Here is a 20325-nt window from a genome sequence, read left to right as displayed (position 1 = left end):
GGTTTCCACTGAGTGAGAAGGCTACAGAGCAGGGAAATGGAACAATCAGCTGTCTAATAGCACCCACTGACCTGATACTTGGCGAATACAAAATTAGTTTGATATTTCGATATACATTGGGTGGCACAGTTACAGACAATAGGTGCTGGAGTAGGCCTTTCGGCCCTTCGAGCCAGCACCACCATTCATTATGATCATGACTGATCATCCACAATCAGTATCCTGTTCCTGCCTTATCCCCATAACCCTTGATTCCACTATCTTTAAGAGCTCTGTCTATCTCTTTCTTGAAAGCATCCAGAGAGTTGGCCTCCACTGCCTTCTGGGGCAGAGCATTCCATATATCCACCACTCTCTGGGTGAAGAAGTTTTTCCTCAACTCTGTTCTAAATGGCCTACCCCTTATTTTTAAACTGTATCCTCTGGTTCTGGACTCACCCATCAGCAGAAACATGCTTCCTGCCTCCACAGTGTCCAATCCCTTAATAATCTTATACGTCTCAATCAGATCCCCTCTCATTCTTCTAAACTCAAGAGTATACAAGCCCAGTCGCTCCAATCTTTCGACATATGATAGTCCCGCCATTCTGGGAATTGACCTTGTGAACCTACGCTGCACTCCCTCAATAGCAAGAATGTCCTTCCTCAAATTTGGAGACCAAAACTGCACACAATACTCCAGGTGCAGTCTCACCAGGGCCCTGTACAGCTGCTGAAGGACCTCTTTCCTCCTATACTCAATTCCTCTTGTAATGAAGGCCAGCATGCCATTAGCTTTCTTCACTACCTGCTGTACCTGCATGCTTGCTTTCATTGACTGATGTACAAGAACACCTAGGTCTCGTTGTGCTTCCCCTTTACCTAACTTGACTCCATTGAGATTGTAATCACACAGTTGCTCAGTTGTTAGCACTGATGCCTTACGGTGTCAGGGACTCAGGTTGCATTCCAGCTTTGGATGACTGTCTGTGTGGAGACTTAGAATCTGTACAGTGTGAAAGCAGGCTATTTGGCCCGCTGAGTTTGCACTGAACCTCCAAAAAGCTCTCTACCCAGACCCGAACCCCCTACCTTATCCCTGTAACCTTGAATTTCCCATGGCTAATTCAATTTGCCTGCACATTTTTAGACTGTGGGAGGAAACCAGAGCACACAGAAGAAACATACACAGATACAGTGCAAACTCCACACAGACAGTCACCCGAGGCTGAGGTTTGCACTTTCTCCCTGTGTCTACATGGGTTTCTGCCGGGTCCTCCGATTTCCTCCCACAGTCCAAAAATGTGCACGTTAGGTGGATAAGTCATGCTAAACTCCCCCACAGCATCAAGGGATACGCGGGCTAGGTGGATTAGCCTTGGTAAATGGCGGGCTATGGGGATATGATGGAGGACTGGTTCTAGGTGCTGTGTTTTTTGTGGGTCGGTGTTGGACTCAAGGGGCCAAATGACCTCTTTCCATGCTATAGGGATTCGGTGATTCTACTCTATGATATAAATTCTTGATTATTACAATGATATGTCTGAAAGACATCCTGCCCCATCCGCTCAGAGATCAACCCATTGTGAAATGATCTGTTCAGTCACTTTAAGATCCATGATGGAAACAGACGACCAAGTGTGCATCATCCTCAAACTGAGGGACAGCTGAAGACAAGGAAAGTAATTCTATGACTTAGGAAATGTGGCAACCATATTGGGCACAGCAAGCTTCACAAGCTACGATATGATAATGATTAGATAACCATTAGCAGCATCAGTTATGGAATAAATATTGACCAGAACACAAGGAAAAATTCCTCTGCTCTTCTTTAAAATAGTGTTTTGGGACTTTGAGATTAACCTGAGAACAGAAGGGTTTAACATCTCAACTTAAAGACAGTACTTCAGACAGTGCATCATTCCCTCAATATTTCACAGAAAGTGTTAGCCTGAGTCATGAGGCTGTATCAGCTTTGTATTTTATTTTTCTCTCTTTTTGCAGGAATTCCATCATGAATCTTGTTGAGAAAAAGCATTTTCCAGACAAGTTTTATAGTCATCAAGGAGGTGTATAGTAAGCTCCAGTCATTTGTGAATTTGTTTATTCTGAGTACCGTTTTGCCAATTGCAGTTGCATTGTCCGCTTCTCCATGATGCTGGGAGGCAAAATCATAGAGAAAATATCCAGAACAATAAAGATAACAAAACAAAATAAACTTTAATCTCCCTATAAAAGAAAGAGTTTATGTATTGATGAACCGATGATGCGCCATGCTGTATTTCTATGTCTGCAAGGTATAGATTCGTCTACTCCCATTTTGTGGACTGTAGTAATGTGATTTACCAACTTCAGTATATGGTAAAGTTCAGGGTCACACATTTTCAATTTTATTAATTTATTGCAGTATTTTTCCACTTAAGAATCTTTATGTTTAGAAAATATCATTTCTAATATAATCATTAATTTCAGTGCATTTTAGCTTTGTGTGTGCTGTAGATATTAAAAATTTGCTTGACTGAAACTTATTCCAGTGACTTCTAATATAAATTCATGATGTCACCATTTATGTATTCCCAGAGAATGTCACATCACACAACCGGTGGGAATCTACTGTACATCCAAACAGATTGTGTACTCGCTCAGTACCTGCTTACTGGGTACTATTTGTCCCGTCCCTTGTTTACAATTTCCTACTCAGCACAAAGCTGTGTCCACAGAGCTTGGCACCACGAAATGAACAAGAGCAAATGCCTAACTTTCTTTTCTGTTGGTATTCAATTGCCATTTGCACTGTTGCTTTAGGTGAACTTACATTTCTTTTTCTGTGCCTTCGTGACACTATCAATGACAGTGTGATATAGATTGTTTCTGTGCATATGCAACATAACACTTGTACTTACAATTTAGGCAGTTTGTTAGCTTATGTCTAACCTTGTATCTGCCAAGGACAGGATGGCGACCTCCACTGATTAGCATGTCCTCTCCTCTCTCTAAAATGCAACGTACTGAACGGCCTGTCCTGCAACATAGAGAGAGCCATCTTACATCAGTCACTCACCTGTGACTCTCACAGCAAATGTTACATAGGCCTTTAATATCCACCCTACTTATTTTTACCTGATTTCTCTCTCTTTGTCACCACCCAGATTGAAGTTCTCCAGTTAATATACACTGTTAGACCTGATTACTAGGAATACCAGCAACTTTATCCTATGGACACTAGTCCATTAAGTTTTATGGTTTGTTCCGTTGAAGAAAGGATGGTTCAAACTCAGTCATTAAACCCACTACATAACCTCTACATGACCATCCCCATTAGAGATGCAGGGCAGTTCTGAAGACCATGCTCAAGGGTTAAGTGTACATTGAAGGTGTAGAACCTCCATGATCTGGTGTAAGGCAGCCACATGGCAGGCTCAGGACAAAATGTGGAACGTATAGAGTCAGGGGATAATGGCTGCATGGATTATTAATTGGACACAGCATGGGTAAAGAGTAGTTATCTATATTAGAGGAAGGTAGAAAGTGGTCTTCCATGGACTTGAGCCCATGTCCCTGAAGTGAAAGGTGTTGCTCTGACTGTATGCATCAGCGAGAGCTCCTAAAAAACCAACATCCTATACTTTGATTGTAAAAAAGATTGTAGAAACTCAATAGTTCTGGCAGCATCTGTGGCGAGAGAGAACCAATGTTAACATTTCAAGTAATTTCCCACAGAACTGAAAGGGACTGGAAAACTGTGTTTAGTTTGCAGAAAAAAAGTCAAGACATGAACCCTATTTCCCTTTCCACAGATGCTGGTTCTCTTTCTACAGATGCTGCCAGGCATGCTGATTTTCTCAAGCTTTAATTTCAAAATTCCAGCATTTGCTGTATTTTGTTTTTATTACTCTATTTTAAAAACAACTCCACACACTTACTTGTGAGCTGCCACTGCTGCAATTGCTGCTATTCTGGAGGCTATTACTACCTTTCCACCAAAGGCACCGCCAATCCTTTTAACGCGGATCGTGACTCGATTGGATGGAATCCCCAGTGTATCTGCAACTAGTGTCTAATCAGAGAAGGAAAATTTATTGACTGTTCCACAAATCGTATTTCTCTAGGGATCCAACCCATTTAAGGCTCAATTTCAGTGGGAAAGCAGCCTCATAGACAAGAGGGTTGCCAACTCCACTCCATCCAGACAAAAGCCTTTTCAGCCTCATCTCCAATATACTTAGAAGTAACGAATGAAAATTTTCCAAGAACATTCAAAATAGACACATTATTTTAAAAAAAATGAAGTTGCTGGAAAAGCTCAGCAGGTCTGGCAGAACCCAGGAAGGGTCACCTGACCCGAAACGTTAACTCTGCTTTTTTCTTCACAGGTGCTGACGGACCTGCTGAGCTTTTCCAGCAATTTTGTTTTCGTTCCTGACTTACAGCATCCATACTTCTTTCCGTTTTTATTTACATTATCTTTCAATGTCCCAGTAATTTTACTCCAGAGTTTCTTGCAGCAGTCTGTAATTCCCGTTATTTTCAGCAGAATCCTGAAGAGTTGGGAACCCTAGCAAGCAGTTGGGTGCAAAAACAAGCAAACATGCTTTTATTGTGGACTTTTCTGTCTACATGTAAGTGTTTGGGTACAAGACAGAATGGCCAAGGATAAAACAATGTTGAGAATTGTCTTCAGGCACGGAATTCCTTACAACGCAGTTAATTATATATTAAAGACTAAATATTACTATGCATAATATTCAGAGATAACAGACTCTAATGTAACTATTACAATTTTGAAAGTCCATTTTCTCTTTGTGCTTTCATTTATCTTACTGAATCCACCCACATTTTGCCATTTAAGAGTAGCTCCGTGATATCATTGTAAGGTTGCTACAAGGTACTAAACTCCCCACACAACAAACATGGCTAATTTCAAAATGTTTGTACTGATGTTCTTACCAAAGCGGCACATTGATAACCTATGTAATCTGGCTATTTGGCCTTTGAAGGCAACCATCTATGGATGCAGTCACGGACACAGGAGGAATCTCAAACAGGGTAGTTCCAATGCAAGCATAAGGTTTCTTTGTGAGGCCACACAAAGCAATCCTGCCTTTTCTGATACAAAAAAAATCTAAAAACTGAAATGTAGAAACGTACTTTTGCTGGGCCTATTGTGGCCCTTAATCCAGATCCTGGAAAATTTTAACTTAATATCAAGGAAATCAGCATTGTTCCTTCACTCAGGCTGTAGGATGAAAACATAGTTCTTTATATGAGGTTAACCCAAGGGAATGCTGAAACCAGATTTCAAACCAGAGTCAGTAGCCTCAGGAGAGTAAGGAACAAAGGGAGAGGGAAATCAAGCTAGAGCAGGGTTAAACCTAAAATGGAATTCCAAAACTTGGTAATCATAATGATGTGTGTTCAAAAACTAAGCAAACAGTTTACAAACAGCAGTCAAGCATTGACCCAACTGTAACCAAACTGGATCCTGATCTATTTCAGGCAAGTTTTGCTTGTGCAGCTCAACCAAACTTCTGCTCCTTCTACCATTCCCTATTGTCAATATTCCTTCCCATCTTGCTAAGATAGAACTACCTTGATTGTAGAGGTAACACTTCACAACCTGATCCAAATGGCTGATCTCAATGTACACATGGAAATCTGAGCAGCAATTGGCCATGGTATGGAAAGGTGGTGATCTGTCCTGTCAGCCTTACTTGCATCTATTGTTTAAGACAGATGCCTAAAGATGTGGTAAGAGAAGACAAGGTGATCAGTCAGCAGTGCCTAAAGGAGCATATGGGAGAAAGGCCCACAGAAAGTCAGTAAAGATAAAGCTAGATCCATTGGAGCTATTTTGGGAGTAATCTTAATTTTTGCTTTCAAGTCACAGATGTGATTTATTTTCCATTTCAGAGATGTGCCTGCAGAGTGACCAAGATTAGGAAATGGAAAAGAATATTTGACATTGAGAAGCTTTGGCAAAAGAATAAAAGGAGATGGGGTGGTGCTGATAATAATGAATGGGATCAATGTATCAGTGAGACAGGATCTCTGATTGGAAGAACAGGATGTAGGTTCTGAAATAAAAACAGAAAACTTTGGGGAAATACAGTAGGTTTGGCAGCGCCTGCACAAAGAGAAACAGAAATAATGTTTCAAGTTCCTCTTCAGAACTGCAAGATGGTGTCTTTTTTATACGATTGATAGAGGGCAAGAAGGATCAAGGGGAACAGATAAATAAAGTGTGATGTAAGCTACACTCCAACATCACACCACAGAAGCTATATTGCTCTTTTGAACTCAAATAACACTGCACTTGGACAACCAGAATAGCTGAAGAAATCCTCCCTGATAATTCAGCAGAGAGCAGCGGGAGCTGGGCAGAAGTGAGGTCAGAGCCGAGGGGCAGTTGGGAAGGTAAGCAACCATTATTTAAACACTTACCTCGAAGCCCCAGGTCCTACACAGGAGGGCCTCCCTCCCTCCCTCCTCCACTAACCTAATTAAAAGTCCACAGACTCGCAGCAGGAAGAGCGGGAGTGTCGACCAGAGGCCTACAGGTAGGTGAGTCTCTGCTTTAAAGATTAGCAAATACCTACCTTGACCAGCGGAGCCCTCCATTCCTGTTCCAGCAGCAGAAAGAGCGGGAGCTCTAACCGAGAAGGACTCGTGTGTTGTTAAGGTAAGGCTTTTCAATTTATATCCTGGTGTATTGTGTAATTGATTAAAAGTTTAATTACTTAATTGAAAAAGAGTGTAGCAGACAAGTACTGGAAAGCATTTAATACATAAATTGTAAAAGTTAACTAAATAAGTAGTAATGGCTGGACAGGTGATGTACTGTAGCTGTATGATGTGGGAGCTGGCTGATCCCATTGTGAACGGCAGCGACCACATCTGCAGCAAGTGTTGGTTGCTGGAAGAATTCCGGATCAGAGTAAATGATCTAGAATCTGAGCTTCAAACTCTGCGGCACATCCGGGAGGGGAAGATTTACCTGGACGCTTTGTTTCAGGAGGCAGTCACACCCGGTAGATTAAATAACTCAAATTCAGAAAGTGTTCAGGGACAAGATGTGACTGTAAGTGAGGCAGGTAGGGGGATTCAGAGTTCAGGAGTGCAGGAGCCTCAGCCCTTGACCTTGGCCAACAGGTATGAGATTCTTGCTCCCTGTACGGATGAGGAAAAGGACTGTGGACAGGGTGAGCCAGCTGACCATGGCACCGTGGTGCAGAAGGCCATTCAAGAGGGGGGGAGCAAAAAGACAGGTAGTTGTTACAGGGGATTCTATTATTAGGGGGACAGATAGTATCCTATGCAAGCAGGATCGGGAGTCCCGCATGGTGTGTTGCCTGCCCGGTGCCAGGGTGCAGGACATCTCTGACCAGGTTGAAAGAATATTGGAGCGGGAGGGGGAGGATCCAGTTGTTGTGGTCCTCATTGGGACTAACAACATAGGCAAAGCTAGGGTAGAGGACCTGTTCAGGGATTATGAAGCACTAGGAAAGAAATTGAAGTACAGGTCCTCAAGGGTCATAATCTCCGGATTACTGCCTGAGCCACATGCTAATTGGCATAGGGAAAAGAAAGTTAGGGAAGTAAACACGTGGCTAAGGGATTGGTGTGGGAAAGAGGGATTCCATTTCATGGGGCATTGGCATCAGTTTTGGAACCGGGGGGATCTGTACCGTTGGGACGGTCTCCACCTGAACCGATCTGGAACCAGTGTTCCAGCGAAAAGGATAAATAGGGTGGTCAGTAGGACTTTAAACTTCTGAGTCGGGGCGGAAGGGAAAGTGAAAGAGACAGGGAGTATGGAGTTAAATGGAAAGATAAGCAACAGGATAGCATGTGTACAGGTGGGCTTAAGCTCAAGGCAGACTAGGAATACAGCAAAAAGGAAGGATAGCTTAAGACATCTTGGGATTTCCAACCTCTCTAATAATGATAAGAAAGTTAGCATGAAGGCACTTTATCTAAATACTCGTAGTATTCACAACAAAGTAGATGAATTAACAGCACAAATCCTCTTGAATGATTATGATGTGGTAGGCATCACAGAGACATGGTTGCAGGGAGTTCAGGACTGTCAGTTAAACATCCAAGGATTCACAACACATCGAAAAGACAGGGAGGTGGGCAGAGGGGGTGCGGTTGCCTTGTTAGTTAAGAATGAAATTAAATCTACAGCACTGAATGACATAGGGTCAGAAGATGTGGAGTCTGTGCGGGTGGAATTGAGGAACCACAAAGGCAAAAAATACTATAATGGTAGCTATGTACAGACCTCCTAACAGTGATCAGGACTAGGGACTCAAGACGTACCGAGAAATAGATAGGGCATGTCAGAAAGGCAAGGTCACTGTGATCATGGGGGACTTCAATATGCAGGTGGATTGGGTGAATAATGTTGCCGGTGGATCCAAAGAAAAGGAATTCATGGAATGTTTGCAGGATGGCTTTTTGGAACAGCTTGTGATGGAGCCCACAAGGGAGCAGGCTGTTCTGGACTTAGTGCTATGTAATGAGCCAGACGTTAGAAAAGACCTTAAAGTAAGGGAACACTTAGGAGGCAGCGATCATAATATGGTAGAGTTCAGTCTGCAGTTTGAAAGAGAGAAGGCAAAATCGGATGTAATGGTATTACCGCTAAATAAAGGTAATTACAAGGGCATGAAAGAGGAATTGACGAAAATCGACTGGAAGCAGAGCCTAGCGGGGACGACAGTAGACCAACAATGGCAGGAGTTTCTGGATGTAATTGAGGACACAGTAAAAGGTTCATCCCAAAGAAAAGAAGGATTATCTGGGGTGGGATAGACAGCCATGGCTGACAAAGGAAGTCAAGAAATATATCAAGGAAAAAAGAGACAGCCTATAAAGTGGCCAAGAGCACTGGGAAATCAGAAGATTGGGAAGGCTACAAAAACAAACAGAGGATAACAAAGAGAGCAATAAGGAAGGAGAGGATCAAATATGAAGGTAGGTTAGCTAGTAATATTAGAAATAATAGTAAAAGCTTCTTTCGATACATAAGAAACAAATGAGAGGCAAAAGTAGATATTGGGCCGCTCCAAATTGATGCTGGAAGGCTAGTGATGGGAGATAAGGAAACAGCTGAAGAACTTAGTAAATACTTTGCGTCAGTCTTCACTGGAAGGCATGAGTAGTATGCCAACAATTAGGGAGAGCCAGGGGGCAGAGTTGAGTACAGTAGGCATTACAAAAGAGAAAGTTCTAGAAGAGCTAAAAGGTCTAAAAATTGATAAATCTCCTGGCCCAGATGGGCTACATCCGAGAGTTCTGAGGGAGGTGGCTGAGGAAAGAGTGGAGGCTTTGGTCGTGATCTTTCAAAAGTCGCTGGAGTCAGGGAAAGTCCCAGATGATTGGAAAATTGCTGTTGTAACCCCCTTGTTTAAGAAAGGATCAAGGCAAAAGATGGAAAATTAGAGGCCGATTAGCATAACCTCGGTAGTTGGTAAAATTCTAGAATCCATTGTCAAAGATGAGATTTCTAAATTCCGGGAAGTGCAGGGTCAGATTAGAACAAGTCAGCACGGTCTTAGTAAGGGGAGGTCGTGCCTGACAAACCTGTTAGAATTCTTTGAAGAGGTAACAAGTATGTTAGACCAGGGAAACCCAGTAGATGTTATCTATCTAGATTTCCAAAAGGTCTTTGATACAGTGCATCAAGGGAGGCTGCTGAGCAAGGTGAGGGCCCATGGTGTTCGAGGTGAGCTACTGGCTTGGATTGAGGATTGGCTGTCTGACAGAAGGCAGAGAGTTGGGATAAAAGGCTCTTTTTCAGAATGGCAACCAGTGATGAGTGGTGTCCCGCAGGGTTTAGTGTTGGGGCCGCAGCTGTTCACCTTATACATTAATGATCTGGATGAAGGGACTGGGGGCATTCTGGCGAAGTTTGCCAATGATACAAAGATAGGTGGACAGGCAGGTAGTACTGAAGAGGTGGGGAAGCTGCAGAAAGATTTAGACCGTTAAGGCGAGTGGTCCAGGCTGATGAAATTCAATGTGAGTAAATGTGAGGTTTTGCACTTTGGAAAAAAGAATACAGGCATGGGCTATTTTCTAAATGGCGAGAAAATTCGCAAATCAGAAATACAAAGGGACCTGGGAGTGTTGGTCCAGGATTCTGTAAAGGTTAACTTGCAGGTAGAGTCCATAATTAAGAAAGCGAATGTAATATTGTTGTTTATCTCAAGAGGGTTGGAATATAAAAACAGTGATGTGCTTCTGAGACTTTATAAGGCTCTAGTTAGGCCCCATTTAGAATACTGTGTCCAATTTTGGGCCCCACACCTCAGGAAGGACATACTAGCCCTGGAGCGTGTCCCGCGGAGATTCACACAGATGATCCCTGGAATGGTAGGCTTAACGTATGAAGAACGGCTAAGGATCCTGGGATTGTACTCATTAGAGTTTAGAAGGTTGAGGGGAGATCTAATAGAAACTTACAAGATAATGTATGGTTTAGAAGGGGTGGACACTAGGAAGTTGTTTCCATTAGGCGGAGAGACTAGGGCCCGTGGGCACAGCCTTAAAATTAGAGGGGGCAAATTTAAAACTGAACTGAGACAACATTTCTTCAGCCAGAGAGTGGTGGGCTTGTGGAATTCATTGCCATGGAGTGCAGTGGAGGCCGGGACGTTGGATGACTTCAAGGCAGAGATCGACAAATTCTTGATCTCAGAAGGAATCAAGGGCTACGGGGAGAGTGCAGGGAAGTGGAGTTGAAATGCCCATCAGCCATGATTTAAATGGCAGAGTGGACTTGATGGGCCGAATGGCCTTAGTTCCACTCCTATGTCTTATGGTCTTATAATGTACATAGACCAAGAAACCAAGTACCCAGGAGCAGAATTAGGCCATTCAACAGGGTCAAGGCTGATCCTCTATCTCAATGTCATTCCCCCAGAGACACAGACAGGGACAGAGCAGGAAAACCCAGTGAGACCAGCTATCACCGACACCACGTCAGTCAGGAAGGCCAAAACTATAAAGCCACCTAAGAAGAACAGTCCCAGTGGCCAAACAGGCTCTGGAGGCAGCAGCAGCAGCAAGGATGACTAAAGGCACTCAAAATGACACTGCAATGTGGCCAGGAACAAGCAAAACAGCCTGCAAGCAATTCAGCGCCAGCAACCAAAGGGATCTTGGGCAACAGTCCTCTTCTTAGACCTACTCTCAGTGGTTCCGCACCAGGAGATACCATAAATTGAAGGCTTTTGTTAATTTTGTTGATTTTGTTTTAAACAGGTATTTGATTTACTGATGTGGAACTTAGCCAGTTAAAGTGAAGTATTTCAACTTAGAGAGCTAGAGTATATTTTTAACATTTTTCTCCTGAGAAAGGCCGTGTGAAACCTAATCATCTTCACTTTTAACATTGATGGCTAAGAGAATCATTGCTTCACTTCTAGTCTTTTAATGTCAAGTCACAATGTTTAGAAATATAACCCTAAATTTAAGTGAGGGCATCCTGTACAACTTCACTTAAAAGGTTAGATGTAAAGATGAAGGAGTGGTGTAGGATAATAGATAAATCCTATTATGTGTGTGTTTTTATATATTTATATTAAAACAATGAATAGCATACTATTGACATGGACCTACAACTGAACATGCAGAGTTCTACAAATGTATTGTCTTAAATTATTTATGCATATACAATGTAAATAGATGGTTATTCATCTGTAAAATTACAGACTTGTCTCTCTGTACAGTGTCAGTATCACTTCACTCCAATATTTAAGATGACATGATTCTTGGAAGCACATTTCAATGAGTCATCAACTTCAAAGCAGGTAAGCAAAGAGGAAGGAGACTAGGGGAGGAACAGTCACATTCCCCCCAGCAGCAATACCACAACCAGCAGATGTGGGTCTGTTAGTTAATAGATTGTTGGAAACAAACTGTCATGCAGCCATGAGTATCAAGCAGCAGTGAATGTCTTATGCAGCCATGGGTTTGGCTGCCTAGATCAGATTGAATTATACTGACTTACCTGGGCAAACTTTGGATACTGCGTTGAGCAAACTATTTCAGTTTCTCCATCCTCACCTTTGGGAGTGACGAGGACACCATGTGTTTCCATGTAGAAATGCTCCTGTCCTCCAATGTGGATTTGTCCTATAAATAAAAATGCTGGAACTGAATCTTAAAGATATTTACACAGTGACTTAGAAAATGACATACATTCCACTGTCCAAATAAAATGTGGGGAAACACAGTCACAGGCCATTGTCCAATTTCTCATTGCCACAGAAACATAAAAAATAGGAGCAGGAGTAGGCCATTCAGCCCTTCAAGCCTGCTCCCCATTCATTAAAATCATGACTGATCATTCAACTCAAAAGACTGTTTATCCTTTCCCCGTACCCTTTAGAACTAACAATGGGGAATGGCAGAATTAGATCATTCTCCAATTACAGTGCAATTACTCTGCTTCTGCAAATTTGACAGGGCAAAATCACATCTGAGAGTTTTGATTGAGTCTTTTCAAGAAGATGATTAGATGTGCAGATAAGGGTAGTGCAATCTATATAATCATAGAATTTGGCAAGACCTTTGACAAGGACTGACATGGGAGGCTGATCAGGAATCTAACAGCCCCATAGCGTGCAGGGTGATTCAGCTAATTGGATCCAAATTGGCTTAGTGACAAGAGACAGAGAGTGAAATTGAAGATTGTTGTGACTGAAAGCCTGTGTCTTGTAGCATTATGCAGGGTTCAGTGCTGGGTCACTTATTGTTTGTAGCATACACAAGTGATCTTGACAAGAATGCGGGAGGTTTGGTCAGTATGTTCATAGATGACACAAAAACTGGCAGTGGTAAATAGCGTGGAGGAAAGCCTTAGGCTACAGGATGATATAGATGGACTGGTTAAATCCGCTGAACAGTGCCAAATGGAAATTGATCCTGAAAAATGTAAGGTTCTGCATTTTGTAACGACTAACAATGCAAGGAAGAACATGTCCACAGATCCTTAAAGCTAACAGGACAGGTAGATAAGCTTTTTAAGAAAGCAGACAGGATATTTGACTTTATTCGACAAGACATTGAATGCAAGGACAGAGAGATTGTGCTGGAGCTCTGTAAGTCATTAGGTAGGCCACAGCTGGAGAACTATGTGCAGTTCAAGAGAAAGGATGTGATTATACTTGACACTGCAGAAGAGATTCACTTGGGCATTGCCTGGGCTGAAGCAATTCAGCAATGAAGAGAGACTAGATAGGCTGGCGTTTTTCCTTGGAGCAGAGATGCCTGAGGAGTAGGCAACTGAGGTATACAAAATTATGAGGGGTACAGATTGGGTAGCTAGGAGAGGGGTTAAGAACCAAGAACATAGATTTATGTGCATGAGATTTAGATGAATTTTAGCCTAGGTTTTTCACATATTGTGGGAGGCCTGAATCTGGAATACACTGCCTGAAAGAGTGGTCGAGGTGGGAACCATCACAAAATATAAGAAACATTTAGATGATCACTTTAAGCATAGAAGGCTGCAGACCACATGCTGGGAAATGAAACTAGAGTAGGCAGATGCTTGACGATTTGCAAGGCATGATGGGCCAAATGGTTTCTTTCCATGCTATAAAAAATCTATGACACAATGGATCTAATTATCTTTATGACGGGAGCCAATTGAGATTAGAGCACGTACACAAGATTTCTATGGACTAGGATTATTTTGGAATATATTGCTGTTCCTGCCACAGCGTTGAACTCCCAAAAGGAAATATGACCACTCAATTGAAAATACAGCCAGCGAACCTCTGCATAAAATGCAAATGAAAACATTCCTTATTTTATCACTGCAAAACTGTGTAAAAGTTAAAATGTTGGTCACGATTTTAATTGATAATCTATGAAGAAACAATCTACCAAACTCTGATCTTTTACTGTACCTTCTAGTTGTTGGTCAGCTTTTTCAAATGCTGCATCAACATCTCCATTCTCCAGTTTGAAGTGGTCATAGAAGGACTTATGCTGAATTGCATCCTATACAGGTGTCAAAATCATCGTATTTTGTTAACCTCAATTACAATTAAATACAATCTGAATACCACAGAGATGGTATCAAAACAGTTCATGAACAACTGTTCTTCACCAAATAGAAAAAACATTGACCTCCTGCACTCCCACCCCTCCTCATACCTTTGATTCTTCCAAAGGAGAAACCACTTATCATTTTAGCTCAATTCCCTGATTTGACTCTTTAGGCACATCCACTGTGTTCCCTCATCATGTCACAAACTCTCCAGAATGTTCCTTCATCTAAATCCCTCCAAACAAACCACCATGTTCCCTTGCCTGCTCCTGTCTAAACCTCTCACTCTGTTCCCTTGCTCCACTCCATCCAAAAATCCACTGTGTTGTCTCAGAGTGTCATACAGCAGGGAAACGGACCCTTTGGTCCAACTAGTCCTTGCAAACCACATTGCCAAACGAAGCTAGTCCCACTCACCTGCACTTGGCCTATATCCTGTCTCGCACACTCCCCAGAAATATAAAGCCCTTGCATCAGTGTCACTGGGTCAAAATCCTGCAACTCCCTCCCAAGTTGCATTACGGATCACCTACATCAAATGGACGGCAACTGTTGAAGAAGGCAGCTCACTACCACCTTCCAGACTACTAAAGATGGGCAATAAATGCTGGTCCAGCCAGTGAAGCCCACATTAACTGAATGAATTAAAGAAGATCTTCCTCCCAACCTTCCATTGTATTTCTTCACACTTTGTACTATATAGTGTTGCTGGCCTAGTAATTCTGAGGACCAGCCTGATATTCTGGAGTCATTAGTTCAAATTCCACCATGGTAGCTGATGGAATGTAAATATAGTTAATAAATCTAGAAAGTAAAGGTAGTCCCAACAATGCTGACCATTACACTACCAACAGATGTTGTAAAACGGTATCTGGTTCGTCTCTAAAGTTCTGCAGGGAAGATAATCTACCATCTTTATTCATTCTGGGCTATATGCAACTCCACAACCCATAGCAATACAGCTATTTCTTAACTACCTTCCAAAATGTCTAGCAAGCAATTCAGTTCAAGAACATTTAGGGATGGACAACAGATGCTTCCAGCCTTGCCAGCAACGCCCATATGCCCATAGAAAAAAGTACAAACTCCTTCCACTGCATTCACCCTCCTTACTTCCAGTGTTCCCTGTCTCCACTCCTTGAAACCTCCCACTGTGCTCCCTCACTTCACTCCCACCAAACCACCCAGTGTGCTCCCCAGCCCCATTCCCTCTGAAACCTCTCAATGCACTCTCCTGAAAACAGGCTCTCCTAATGCCAAACTCTTGACACCTCCACTCCACTAACCTGCACTTGTACACGCCTCTCAGATACATCCCCACTTTTCACACATTTTTCTTTTACACATTTCCCAATACAGTTCACATTCTCTCTGTCGGGTAAAGAATAGCAGAATAACTTATAAATAAGGGTTTTGGGTGGTTCATATAAAGAATAGCAGAGATTCAGGAGTGAATTGTAAGTTGAAATCTAACTGTGAGAGTCCAGTCTTTAGTTGAAGATAGAATGATAGGTACCAATTAATGAGTTACAGATCAAAGTCAAATTGAGAGATTTATACAGCTTACTTATTGTAAACAATACCCAAGAATGAGTTATACGTTTGAATACATCAAAAGGGTCACAGAGTAACAGATACTTAGGAGGGAGTAACAAGATGGAATGTGTTCAAGGGGGCTGGGTAGTTTATAAGTCTATATATTTTTTCTCTCATCTAGCACGAACCTCCAAAGTGAGGACAAGGGGTTCCAGATCTTCATACATTATCTTCACAGCTGCAGCTGCGATCTTGGCATGTAGCTGGCTGTCTGCGACAATTCCACAGATAATATGTCCCACACAGGTTACCTGCACAGAATAAAGGATGTTGAAGGCCAGGACTGAGTCAAGAGGCAAGTAGTGTTCTCATGTTGTGTGTGTGATGTCCAGCAATTAAAGGCTGGAACAGGAACTTTACAAATACTGGAACTCACTGACTGGGACCAGCTCTTCAGGTCTTTGAAATGGACAGTGACTGGATGTACCCCAAAAGGGATGTACTCCAATGAGAAAATTGTCTGGCAAGTTTAAACTTCCAATGTGTAATTGCCCTAGGTCAAAAGTTTCCAATCCTGAATTCAAGTTGGAATCTTCATGTGGCTCTGTCTCACTTACCTGGCTAATTACCCAGGAAATATTACAGACTATAAGCAGCTCTAACTTCTGAGTAACTGTACAACTGAATATCCCAACTCCTCCTGATCTCTTTACTCTTCTTCAATTCCTTTAGGCCACACCCAACCATTGCCGAACATATCTCCCCAAGCATTGCTCCCTGCCCCCTGCTACTTTGCCCCCTACCCAGTCACCATTCCGGACACCAGACTGACCTGAGTGGCCTCCCCTCAAATCCCTTCGGCCTGACCCGACTACAGTAACTTGATCTGACTGCCCCTACCTAACTATCACCCCAAACTGAACCCCAGAGATCCATACATATCATCAGACCCAACATCACTACCCCAATGACCCAACTTGACACAACTACACTACCTCCCCATATCTCCACCATCCAACCCTGTGCCAATGTGGCCCAACCACATCCCCATGCCAATTGACCTCCAACCAGCCAACTACTTCTGTGCTCCCACATTCCCAACAAATCATCACCACCTTTGCCCCAGGCTCCCTCTGCAACTTGACCTGATAGCCCTCTGAACCAACCTAGTCCTTACAGCCACCTGTCATCCAACCTCCTTACCCATACATCTGCTTCCCTTCCTGCTTACCTACCTGTCATGGGCCCCTTGCCCACATTCCTGTGCTATTATACCTTCATCCACCCACCATCCTACCTGCTTACTCACCTTGTCACCCTAATTCCTTACACACCTGCCCAAATGTCCTCTTATCTACCTATCAATTATCCATCTTACCCCTCACCCACATCTGCAACCCTATCCTATCACCCACACACCTGCCTCACTATCTCCTTCCCTTCCTGCAATTGTACCTCTCACACATCTTCAACCAAATCCCCTCACCTATCTACCACCCTATTTCTTTAGCCATCTTCCACCTGGTTTCCCGAACCACGCATTTACAACCCTAACCCTCACCCACGTTAAATTACTTCACTCAAAGGGTTGTAAATCTTTGAATTCCCTGCTCCAGAGTGTTGCTCCATGTGCTGCTCTGCCACTTAATACAGTTAAGGCTGGGATAGACAGATCTTTGATTACTCAGAGAATCAAGAGATACGGGCAGTGAGCAGAAAAGTGAAGTTGAAAAACAGGATCAGCCACAATCACATTGAATGGCAGAGCTGAGCGTATGGGCCACATTGTCTACTCTTGCACCTGTTTCTTAGGTTCTTGCGTCTCAGTGCTAAATCCCTAGAGGAGGAGGTGTGATTACAAAGTTAAAATCCAAAAGTACTGCGCATGCTGTAAATCATGAAAACAAAAACAGAAATTGCTGAAAAGGCTCAGAAAGTCTGGCAGCACCTGTGAAGAAAAATCAGAGCTATCATTTCAGTTCTGAGGAAGGGTCGCTGGACCTGAAATGTTAACTCTGATTTTTCTTCGCAGATGCTGCCAGGCCCAATGGTTACAAAGTTCATGAGTTTTACAAAAATTGGCCATGTGCTTGATGGTGAGGAAGGAAGCTGTAGGAAGTTAACAATAGATAGGTCATTTGGGAAGAAAAGTGAAAAGTGGTATTCAACCTAGAAGTGTGAGGTAATGCATTTCAGGAGAAAAGTAAAGCAAGCAAATGCACAATAAATGGCAGAACTTTGAAAATGTTAGAGGCAGACTTGGAGTGCATGTCCACAGATCGCTAAAGATAGCAGAATTGGCAGAAGCTGGATAGGAAGGCAGACAATACCTTTTTCTCACTAATCTTGCAACTGAATGTGAGAGTAGGGTGTTATTCAAAAATTCTACATATTCTGCTAAGACTGTAGGTCGGGCATTGCACATACTTCCGATCACTGTTTTGCAAGAATAATCTGTTTGTACCCGGGGAAAATCAGAGATGTGGAAGGATGTTGCCTAAAGTGGAGAATTTTGTCTGAGGAGAGATTGAATAGTCTGGGGCTGTTTATTTAAGCAATAGGACCTCCAACAGCAGATGGTAATATTAAAGGAGGGTACCAAACAGGGGAACTAGTTAGTATCTGCAGACCCTTTCTGGAGGAAGGGATCTTTGTTGTGGAGGCCTCATGGGAACAGAGACAGGGACAAAGCATTCCTCAACTAAGACGTGTTCCTTAAGCTCAATCCAAAGTAAAAATGCTCTTTTCAATGCTTGAACAGTGCTTTCGCTTAATATTTGCAAAGACCTGAACCTGGGAAATAAAGAATTCCTGCTTTGTGATCTTTCGGTCATTTGTGCATTTAAATCTCTCATTATGTTTCTGATTCCACAGGACAGGCATCAAGTTGTGATGGACCAGGTTGAAAGTTACCTGCCAAGATGGAGTAGATGCTGGAGGACTTGAAACTCTCAGTTCTCAAAAGGGAGGCCAAAGCTGCTACATTCACAGAGGAAATTGGACTACAGGGCTTTATAAATCACAAAAATTTATTTGTGATTTGTAATGCTCCTGCCACCTTCATGCACATGATGCAGAAAGAGTTGATGACCAGAATTTTCAGACCAGTATGTCTAGACAATAAGCTTGGCTTTTGCTTGTCACATGAGATGAACCTCAAAACACTGAGCACTGTCTTAGCTTGCATGTCAAAGTTAAACTTAAAAAAAAATCAAACCAAGAGTACCAAATTTTCCACACAAAAGTACAGTACCCTGTTGCTGAGGAAGGCATGACAGCTCGGAATGAGAAAATCAAGTGGTACAGGATAGGAGAAAACAAAGCGTGGAGCTGGATGAACACAGCAGGCCAAGCAGCATCTTAGGAGCACAAAAGCCGACGTTTCAGGCCTAGACCCTTCATCAGAAAAGGGGGATGGGGAAGGGATTCTGAAAGAAATAGGGAGGGGGGGGAGGTGACCCAAAGATGGATGGAGGAGAAGATAGGTGGAAAGGAGAGTATAGGTGGGGAGATAGGGAGGGGATAGGTCAGCCTGGGGAGGACGGACAGGTCAAGGGTGCAGGATGAGGTTAGTAGGTAGGAAATGGAGGTGCGGCTTGAGGTGGGAGGAGGGGATAGGTGAGAGGAAGAACAGATTAGGGAGCGGGGACGAGCTGGGCTGGTTTTGGGATGCAGTGCACCCGAAGGTTGCAGGAACAGCAACTCATGTTCCACCTGGGAACCCTGCAGCCCAACGGTATCAATGTGGATTTCACAAGCTTCAAAATCCCCCCTCCCCCCACTACATCCCAAAAGCAGTCCAGCTCTGCAGTTCCCATTATCTCTGGTACAGGATATGTCCCAATCCAAGACATAGAGGGAAATGCATGGCTTCCTTGGATCAGCTCATTACTATAGGAGTTTGTGCAAGGCTCTGCGCAATTGGCCCCTTTGCCTGACAACTTCCTGGGGAAGCTAGAGAATGTTGTAGGAACTAGTGGGAAAGGGTGTACAAGACTTGATACTTCATGGAACATTGCAGAGAATTACTTTCCAGCCTACAAATATTCCTTCTGAATCCTTAAACAGAAGATTATTTCATCACTGGTCGCTGGCTACAGATTTCTATACCCCTTTCATGCTGGAAGTTGCTGCATCTTCTTTGCCTATGAACACTGCTATCACAGATTGAAGGCCAGAAAAGACTGATTGTCACTTATGCCAGTCAAACCAAATGAGAGGAATATGCAAACTTACACCAGTGTGAAGTGCTAGCTTTGAGTAGGGTACCTCCCAGAAATTCAAAGACATTCTGATTGGTGCAAATTTTCAAGTATTTACAGACAACAATGCATTCAGCTACTTTCAATAAAAGGGGAAGATTGTTAGGGAAAGTGTGAGTATTCAGTGACAGTGGGGTCATCAGGATGAAGTGATCAGGAGGATGTGGCAGTGATTGGGAGGGAGTGATCAGGGAGGGAGGCATGACAAGGAGATCAGAAAAACAGGGAGATCAGAAAGACAGGTAGCATTTGAGACAGAAGGGCAGATAGGAAAGGTGAAGATTGGGAAAAGGGGAAGATTTTATGAGAGATTCAACGATGATAAGGAAGGGAAGGAAGGAGTGATTAAAGGGAGTGAGAGACTGTAGGGGAGAGGATGATTGGGGATAAATTGGTGTAACTTTGGTGAAGATCATTGAAGGTTTACAATGGAAGTTCTTTCCTTCTTATAGTAATGGACTTGTCAAGTTAAACAAGACA

The 20325-nt window shown here is 42.9% G+C and overlaps 1 protein-coding gene across 11 annotated transcripts in view; it reads right to left on the bottom strand.

The window, feature by feature from the left end:
• The window catches only part of LOC125453844 (aldehyde oxidase 1-like), a 121858-nt gene that overhangs the window by 33002 nt on the left and 68531 nt on the right, over nucleotides 1-20325 (bottom strand). For all 11 annotated transcript variants that reach the window (XR_009445915.1, XR_009445917.1, XR_009445918.1 and 8 more), the window contains 5 exons: nucleotides 15772-15894; nucleotides 13905-13998; nucleotides 11999-12123; nucleotides 3903-4036; nucleotides 2914-3001 (listed from right to left, as the gene is read on the bottom strand). Coding sequence is in view for 7 of the 11 variants with exons in the window: in XM_059647034.1 (XP_059503017.1) it covers nucleotides 2914-3001; nucleotides 3903-4036; nucleotides 11999-12123; nucleotides 13905-13998; nucleotides 15772-15894 (564 nt within the window). In the remaining 4 variants the exon portion in view is untranslated. The remainder of the gene's footprint in view (nucleotides 1-2913; nucleotides 3002-3902; nucleotides 4037-11998; nucleotides 12124-13904; nucleotides 13999-15771; nucleotides 15895-20325) is intronic.

This window comes from Stegostoma tigrinum, chromosome 7, assembly GCF_030684315.1.
Source record: "Stegostoma tigrinum isolate sSteTig4 chromosome 7, sSteTig4.hap1, whole genome shotgun sequence".
NCBI lineage: Eukaryota > Metazoa > Chordata > Chondrichthyes > Orectolobiformes > Stegostomatidae > Stegostoma > Stegostoma tigrinum.
Note: the sequence above shows the minus strand (reverse complement) of the source record. Positions and strands in the feature narration are given on the sequence as shown.